The sequence below is a fragment of the Colletotrichum spaethianum genome, assembly GCF_022836535.1.
Source record: "Colletotrichum spaethianum MAFF 239500 DNA, contig24, whole genome shotgun sequence".
Lineage (NCBI taxonomy): Eukaryota > Fungi > Ascomycota > Sordariomycetes > Glomerellales > Glomerellaceae > Colletotrichum > Colletotrichum spaethianum.
The window spans coordinates 14454-23569 of record NW_026054794.1 but is presented as its reverse complement, the minus strand read 5'-3'; the positions used below and the strand labels follow the sequence as shown (position 1 = coordinate 23569).

Here is a 9116-nt window from a genome sequence, read left to right as displayed (position 1 = left end):
GATTCGTGCGGACCACCGCAGGGAACACACTTTAGTACTGTTTCGCGGCACTCCTTGTGGTGGTGGCCCTCCTGGGCGCACCGCCCACATACTAGGCTGTTCTCGCATTTCTCTGCCTTGTGTCGGACAATCTGTTGACATTTGAAGTACTGATGTGTCTGAGACTGGGGCTTGAACATTCCCGTGTTTCTAGACTCTTTACCGGCGTGGAAATAGCCCTCTGAGATGAGCCTTCTGGCGTCACTAGCCTTGGTTAAGTAGACCGCTATCGATCCGTACTGTTTCGGGTTTTCTTGGTCGCTTAGCCATACGATTTTGGCGACGGTGGTGTCGTTTTCCTTGCTGAACTCCTCTGCCGCTTCACTTCTGTACTTTCCTTTCTCCTCCCACACTGCCGACCATCGCACGAAGTCTACCTTGATCGGATACAGGTCGTCGTCCCGGACGCGCATACCCGGGGCAATCTTCGTCTGCGCGATTTGCTTGACCATTTGGTGTTCAGCGTCGTCTCGGCAGACGATTCTGATGAGATTCTCGTTTCTTGGGTTCACGGTGACGGCCTGACACCGCCATCCCGCATGCCCGTCCGCTCGCATCTCCTTTTCCACTGCTGCTCTGATCGTGCCCGCGTTGGGCTTGTTGTCATCTTCTGCTTCAACTCGTGAGGTATCGATCGTGCAGTAAAGAGTGTCGGTCACGTTGGGCGGTGTTGCGCCGGGCATACGGGTCCGTGCATCGCTGGTCTGGCCGGTTGGGGGGTTCGGGCAACGGCGGCGTAGGATGGATTGGGATCGCTACGCGCCGAAGCCAGAGTCGCTAAGGCCTCGAGCTTTTCGTGCGTCCTCGTGTTATCGTCTTCAGCCTGTCCCTTCAACGCTTGCAGGTCGCCGCGGACCGTCCGCAGCTCGTCCTTGATTGATCCGAGTTCCTCGTTTGCCATCCGAAGTTCGTCCGTGACTTGTCGAAGCTCGGCCTGGATATCCTTGTTTCGCAGTTCCGATTTCTTCCATGCGTTGAAAACCACCTGGAGGGATGCGTGAAGCTCCCTCATCTGCTTTCCCATGTCCAGCAGCAGGATTCTGTCGTCGTCCTCGGTCGCCTTGGTCCTTCCTCTCGCGGCTGACGCGCCCCTGGTGGTAGTCCTCCGCACCCCATTTCCTCCGAGATCGCTCGGCTCTGCGCTTCCATTGTCGGTAATCTCTTTGTTTCCTTCGTTCAGTCGGACTTTGGTCGTCGGTTTGCGTATCCGTCGCGGTGGCCGCTCCGTTCCGCTGGCCTCCCCCGAGTCGGACGCGACGTTGATTGTGTCCGACTCCGCCTGCATGTTTCACACCGGGACGCGCCGAAAGTGGGTCCACTAGTGTCGCGCCACGCGTCTCGGTAACGCCCCTTTCGCAAAACACCCAACTGACTCTCAACAGCAACAACAAAAGATGACAATAAGCTGAAATCCAATCTAGACTTTTCTGAAACGTGCCGGCTACTTGCCTATACCTGCGGGCGTAAACGTCCACTTCTGGTGGGTGTTCGTCCGGGCCCATCCACTGGGGCTGTTAGTATAGATCCACAAGCACCCCTCCCACCTTGATGCAACTACTTGTCTCTTTCTGCGTGTGGTAGGCGACGACATTGAAGGCGACTTACCAGATGCTGACGCGACACAATATGTCAGTTGGCAGTCTGTAGGGTACACTCCGCATCTTGCACTCCCTACTTCTCAACGTCGGCCGCCCTCCCGCTTGTGAAGAATAGTTGTCACAGTCGACGCTCCTGAGTCTCACGAGACCCACTGCTGCCCGTGTACAATCACACAACATAACGAAATGCCGAAAATCATCGAGGAAGACGTCTGGAAGGAGACCGAAAAGCATTGTAAACACGGTCAAGGCAATCCATCTCGGCAGCATGGTAGCACATTGATCAGGGATTCATTGTCGCAAGAGGCTTTCAGGGAAGTCAGACACGGGCTTCAATATCTTTTCAAATGCGACACCTCGCACCCACCCCGATGTAAAGCGGGAGGTCGGGGGGTGAAATTAGCTATGCAGATGTGCCTACTCGGCGCTTAGCATGCAGAAGATCACATCCACCGCAGCCAGTCCTACGCCATAAGGATTCCTGGAATTACTGTGGCCCGTGCACAGGATATCAATCGAGTACTTGAAGGCCCAACATCCCCTCAGCTCCCGTGTGACCTGGTTCAGCCCGCAGGATCGTGCATTTTGATCATACTATCAGAGTAAGTGTCTCCTTCCGGTAAATTTCCGTGATGTGGCTAGTTCTGAACCAAATTAGAAATCCAACATGCTCTTCAGCCCTTTTGACGCGCTCGGTCTCACGTGGGGGAAGTACGATGCCACAGGTATCAAAAAGGCATACCGACGAGCAGCACTCGTATGCCATCCGGACAAAAGAGAGCGGAATGGCATTCAACCACATCGCTGGCCCCAGATGTGGCAATTAGAGGAAGCTAAAGATTGTCTCTTGAAGGCCGAGTCAAAGGAGCTTAAGAAGTTCGAGGGCTTCCCACAAACATTCTTCTTGCTCAACGACAAATCTCCATACTTTCAGATCCCTCAGCCACTCCCAGGTCACTTCAAACATTGTGACATCTGCGAAGTCGTTGTGCTTTCGGACGATTTTACCAAGCATTTGGGAGAACACCAGAAGACGATATGTCCGGAATGCGACGAAAGAGAACAACTAGACGAAATCGGCGACCACCTTACGAAGTTACACGACTATCGTACATGCCACCACTGTCAAACACTCAGAGCACCCGCAGAACACAATGATCACATTCAGAACTACCACCAGTGTCCACTGTGCGATATGGATCAGGCTTTCGTCATCAATCATCTCGAGGAAGCGCACCGCCTCATCGTATGCAACGATTGCGGCGGCGACAACCCGGTGACCCACGTCATTACCGCACATCCTGCAACCGAATGCACTGGATGCAATAACATCATATTTGATGAATTTCTCCTGTATCACCTACAGGAAGACCATGGGTTGACGCCTTGTGATACCTGCGACGTTTGGGACACAGCTATCGAGCTCCGGGACCATGTTCTTACTGACCATGGATTGGACCGCTGTTTACTCTGCACCGCATTTTTCGTGGGAAGCTACCTTTTAGACGCGCATCTGGCTCGGGTCCACGATATCCGAACGTGCGTATCCTGTCCTCCGGGGAAATCCTTCGACATGGAACACGTCCTCAACCAACACAGCTCGGAACCCTGTCCGGAATGCAAAACTAGAATCCAGTCGGATAGTCTTCAGATGCATCTAACTGCTCGACACGAATGGATTCTATGTGATGTTTGTGGCCTAACGAGTCCCAACCCACAAGTTCTCCGAGAACATCAAGAGAGCCACCCTGTTTGTGAAATCTGCGACGAACGGGTTACAAACCTTCACGAGCATCTCCAAGATAGACATGGACTACTATGCTGCCCTCTGTGCAACAAAGGCTTCTCTTCGGTAGAGCTACCTGGGCATTTTCGGACAGTCCACAACCAGACCGAATCGTGTCCAGAGTGCCAATGTTCCAGGTCTAAGGGTGACCTCAATCTCCATGTCATCGAATCGCATGGGTGGCTTCCATGCCGTTTCTGCAACGATGGGTTCCCTGACGAAGCTCTAAGGACCAGCCACGAGGAACATGCACACGACACTCAGCCGTGTTGGCACTGCGACCAAGAGATTCCCGAAAGCCAGATGCGCTCGCACCAGATCCAGGAGCACGGTTACAAAGGTTGCCCTATTTGCCCGTCATTGTCAAGAGATCCAACATCACACCTTCAGAGACATAAACAAAAATCGGCCACAATGCACCATCAACTATCCGCGATCCACGACAAGCTCCGACAATTTGCAGCTATTGAACCCCGCTCAAAATCGCTTCTGCACCAGGCTGCGGAGTACATTCAGCAAGCTTTCGATGTTGAGAATCAGGATCCCGTTCTAAACCATCAAGGGCTGGCTTCTCCACAAGGCGCACAGTTGAACCAGACCCAGTGCGGAGCATCCATACTTGCGCAGGAACGACGTCCACCGTACCGCGATGAAGCAGGGGAGCGGTTTCAAACCTCTATTGCTAAGGTATCTTCGGGTCAAGGCTCGGGTGAGGAAAGTAGCCAGAGGCGGTCGGGTCGACAACAGTGCAAGAGGACTTCATCATATTCACTTGGGTCAGTGAAACCCTCCCGCAAAAAGCCTAGAACTTCCGTTACAAAACAACCCAGCCTGGAAGATGTACTGGAGAAGGTCACGAGCAAGGAGACAATAAGGAGCTTCGTCGAGGCAGTGAGGTCTAACAATCACCTACTTGATCCACCACGAGTTCAAGAGCTATGCCATGCGAGCCAGAGTGCCTACGGATCGCTATCACTGATCAGTCAATTCGCAGACAAATGCGAGCGCGAAGCTGGTCGCGCAAAAACGTGGCACTACTATGCACTTTTGCAAATGGCTCAGCTACTCGACCGTACCAAGGAAGAGTCGGGCAGGCAGAGAGTGGACTCTGCCGAATTGGACAAGATCCTGGAGCACAAACAATGCGAATTCACTGATCACAATCGGAATAGGCTTCGTAATCAACTCCAGTTTGGCCGCAAGTTGCAGAGAATTAGCGGTCCTTTCGTAGGACTGCTCTGTTTTCTAGCCATTGGCCAAGCAGACGTAGGAAAGAACCTGTCACTCACAGAAGCCGACTTGGAGCGTTTCCATGCCCGCCTAAGAACACATGAAAAATTGTGGGCCGCTGGGGAGCAATACTTGAGACTTTGGCATACTGGAGCAGTTGAGGGCGCTCATGAAATCAGAGAAATCACTGGGCTTATAGATGAAAGTAATTGCTTGGATGGGTTGGAAGATAAATAGGGGACCGCAATCATGCCCGCTCTGGCCGAGAGTATTTGCATGAGGGAACCAAACCTACTCTCTTGCTTGCGCAATACGGGTAATCACATAGTCAATGGATTTAGAAATACGTTAGTGGGATGAACTCTTAACGGATAGCTGCTGACTTGGGCTGTTGATCAGCTATTTGTCAAGGGTGGTAATGCTGATCTTATCAACTTTGCGTGGGCAACTGATCGAAAGATTCAACTCTCAGGCTCGTGAATCCCTCCATATTGTCCATCGTTAACACATTCCTTGTGTCTGCAGATCTTGTTGTTGACCGGAACGTTATACTTTCTGTCTGAAGGATCCATTGCCATCCAGTCGAATGTTAGTGTACCCATAACCATTCTTCTGATCCGTTGACAAGCCATGTCCTCCTGCGTAACTAGTACACCCCCTGCCCAATGGTCGCCCCTATTATTGAACTGGTGATGAGGCTCACGAAAGTTGATTTTAAGAAAGTCAGTCCACTGCTTGATCTTTGCCTTATCGGGGATCGGGAGGCTTCGCACTGTCATGATACGTCAGCGATCAATCAGATATACGAGGAAGTCTTATCTTACAAGCCTTAAAAACGTTAGCGTCTTCTTCCGTTACAGCAGGATGCAGTGTAGGAACAGAGTAGAGGCACCAGCCCATTTCCTTCAAAGCCCTGACACAAAAAGGCTTTGGGATCATTGAATAGCCTCCACCGACGCACCATTTCTTCTTCGTACTAGGATGATCCATTCCATGCATTCTGTCAATGAAATACTCTACCAACCTATCGTCTGGCTTCCCTAAGTTAGACTGCTTCCAGTATTTGAGCATAGGTATTTTGAAATAAAACCGTGCCTTCTTTTTGAGAGTTTGATGCACTGCCTGTCGGAGGGCAAACGTCATGTCGTTCACAAAGTCAGGTGGAACGACATGATTGCCACTCAACCAGCCATCAAAAGCACAGACTTGACAGTCGCACGTAGCCTTGTGAGTCTTGTACGATCTGAGAACTCGCAGATGTTGATACAAGCTTACGACGGCTAAGATAATACCGACAAGCTGTGGCGCCTTCCGTTCCTCTTGCATTGCCACTTTGCGGAGAGTTTGCAAGACCTCGGAATTCAGTATCCACTCGACCATTTCCGAGTTAAGTGAAAGATTAGCACAGGTCGCCCAAATCAGGAATGTCCAAGAGCCCCATTCAGAAGCGACAAATATCCTGCATTTTTTGGTTTCAGTGACGAATACTTCAAGCTCACTGGCTTCATATGGATTCAAGTGCACAGTCAACTGGCTTGGGATATCCTCCTGATGGTCTCTGGTTAGCACCTTGAACTTTATGTGTTACTTATGTACTAACCAGATTCTGAAACGGCAAAAGAATTTCGACACTCTGGAGGTCTTTCAGAAGTTTCAAAAGGTGGTGCAGAGTATGCCCTTGGCTGAATGCCGAGATGGTGGCGAGGGTTTCCAAGGTTTTGGCCACGTCTGCTGAACACGTCTGCTCCTCTCTGAGAAGTTTGATATTATCTGCAAACTCAATTCTGCAAGAGCCGTTGCCCAAGAGCTGTACGCCTAAAAGTTGCCCACAGAGTCGTAAGTTTTCGGCAAAAGTGAATCCATAATCGATATCATCAAGCCCTGATGCATCACTAAACTTGTTGCCAGCCAGATCCAAAATGCAATGCAGAATAGCGATAAGATGGCGCTCTTCTGTATCGATCTTGTGTGCCGATACTTTCGCTTTCACCATGAATTTGTTGAACAGTGCTGCCTCATTGAGTTTCCTTAAGCTCTTGTCGTCGGGATTAACCAGCAGGACACACAAGACCAGCATTTGAAAAAATGTCGTCCTCGTCGTTTTCTCGGATTCCTTCCTACAATTAGCGTTGGACGAGCAGCTAGAGGGCGAGACAATTTACCTTCAGAGCGAGAAGTAAAACCTCCCACCCATTGGGCGCCGGGGCAGACTCAGTCGTAAGATTTTCGAACCGTTGTAGATCAGACATATTGGCAAAATATGTTTACAGAATTGGTAGCAAGTAATAAGAAGGAAGAGAGAAGTTCTCAGAGAAGAGCAGCACAACAGTTTAAGTAGTGAAAGCGTGTAGGGTAATCAGGACTCTGGTGGTGAGGTGCAACCGTCACGGTACCTTTCCTAGTTCGCCCATGCAGTATTTCTGCATACCCGATCAAGCACTGATGCCACCAAGGATTTCATTGCTTAAGCCTTACAGAAAAAAGAAAGAAAAGAAAAAGGTGTAGCATGAATGCATCTCAGGAGAGTAGAAAAAAGACTCGCAACTGAAGGTCATTTGTAATAATGTTAGGAAGCCTGCTGTTAACTATTCACTATTGAAATCCTAATGCATCTATGTGAGAAATCGCCCTCGTTCTCACGTCGTCGACGCCTATTATCCTGCAATATAGATATTGTGTCATTAACTCATCTGCTTCCTTGGAACCATTCAAGCAAAGTCGTCGAATGATCATGTGGCGGGCTCTGATCTCGACATCATCACCACCCCGTAAAATTGCCTCTTCCAGAGATGGGAACACCTTTTCAAAGGACAGTCCCACTGGTGCCACCCCGTCGTTTAAGAACTCGCCGAAGTCAACCAAGGGATATCCAGAGTCTGGCGGGGGAGACTGTGCAACGGGCAGATACCGCAGACAAAGAAGCAGATACAGAAAGTCAACAAAGAATTGTGATCCGGTTTGCATGTTTAATAGTCGTTTGCGAAGGTTCTGTAATAAACAGTCTTGGGTAGACAACCAATAATAGACAGCATTAGCGACGCTATCGCTAAGCTTGTTGCAAAGCGAGACTCCAATAAGGGAAATCTGCACGTCTGCATGTCCTGGTGGCCATTCTTTATTCAACCATGCAGTGAATGGGGTGATCTCAAAAGCGTCTGAAGGACTTAAGCGTGCTGAAATTCCAATAGGGAGTCGTGCCTATATACACAGTTAGTCTTAACCCGGTAATAGATTCTATTTACGTACCAACTCTTGAGGCGGTAAGATGTAGCTTGACTGTAGAATACTCATCTCACTCTTATCATCTCGGTTTTCTTGGGTAAACAGAGCCATATGTTCTATACAGGCGTACTCATGATTTCTGAGGTCCTGTGTGTTCTTATGTGCCAAGCTGCAGAAAAGCACATTCATCCAGTAAGGAACCTCTTTATCGATACTCTTCGCTAATTCTTTGCACCATTCACCACCGGTATGTTTCAAAATCGTATGAAGGAGAGAGATGCAGTGGAGGTCGATGGTGTTATTTACACTGAGGATTCTTTCCTGGAGACGGGACCTCATCGCCTTGTTGCTGATAAGCTTAATATTAGCATTTGTGGACAAGTTGATGCAGAGTGTTATCACTCTGCAGAATTGCTCTTGGCTGTTTCCTTCGGATGCCTTGGCTCGTTAGTATTTAATCCTGGCTTCTCGATGCAAGGGTGTTTCCTACTATGAATGTGTGGAGCAATATGGCCCACGCCATCGGTACTTCTAATGAGGCCGAGCGACTCTTGAAGAACGATGCTAGTTGTATACCGCCGCCATCAAGTATTTTTTTGGCCGCGCTTTGAAGAAATTTGTTCCGGTCGGGTTCCTCATATAGCTTGTAGCCCTGAATAGCATTGGTTTTCGGGTTTCCTGGAGCGAAGGTTTTCAGGATTCCGGGAGAAACCGCCACTTCCCAATATTTTTCGTCAGAGGTAAGCCCAATGACAAACGCAGCTGGCTCGGCATACTGTGTGGCGACCGCCACCTCGTTTGGGAAAGGTTTTTTTGCGCTCAGGTAGACAGCTACTAGGCCGGCCTCTGATTTAAGAGCTGACTGGAATTGAATCGGTTATTAACGGAGTAATGGGATCAACTAATTATAGCCCATAGTTTCTAGTTCGGCCTCATCAAGGGAACTCACCGATGCGCCATGGTCCGTATCCGCATGATTTTGGTCGCCGGTGCTTAAAAACATAGTGGGCTGGCGAGGTGGTTGGAAAGCCATGCCAAATTTGATAACTGAAAATGCCGCATGTGCCCTCCAGCTCTCTTTGGCGGATTAGAGGGGGCAAAGAAACAAGATTTGACAGCAGGCTCAAACGCTGAAGCAATTGATGACGAGGAGGACTAGGCGGACGAGGCAGACAAGGCAACCAAGCGGCGAAGCATTGTGATTTAAATATACAGCGCCGGGTCATAAGTCTGGACACAGC

General features: G+C 49.7%; 1 protein-coding gene across 1 annotated transcript; it reads right to left on the bottom strand.

Moving 5' to 3' along the window:
• Positions 1-870: 870 nt before the first annotated feature.
• On the bottom strand, positions 871-1324 carry ColSpa_08685 (uncharacterized protein; the record flags this gene model as incomplete). Its single annotated transcript, XM_049274897.1, is given in 2 exon segments — positions 871-876; positions 896-1324. 2 exon segments carry the CDS (start codon positions 1322-1324, stop codon positions 871-873), a joined length of 435 nt encoding a protein of 144 aa, XP_049130854.1.
• Positions 1325-9116: the final 7792 nt, after the last annotated feature.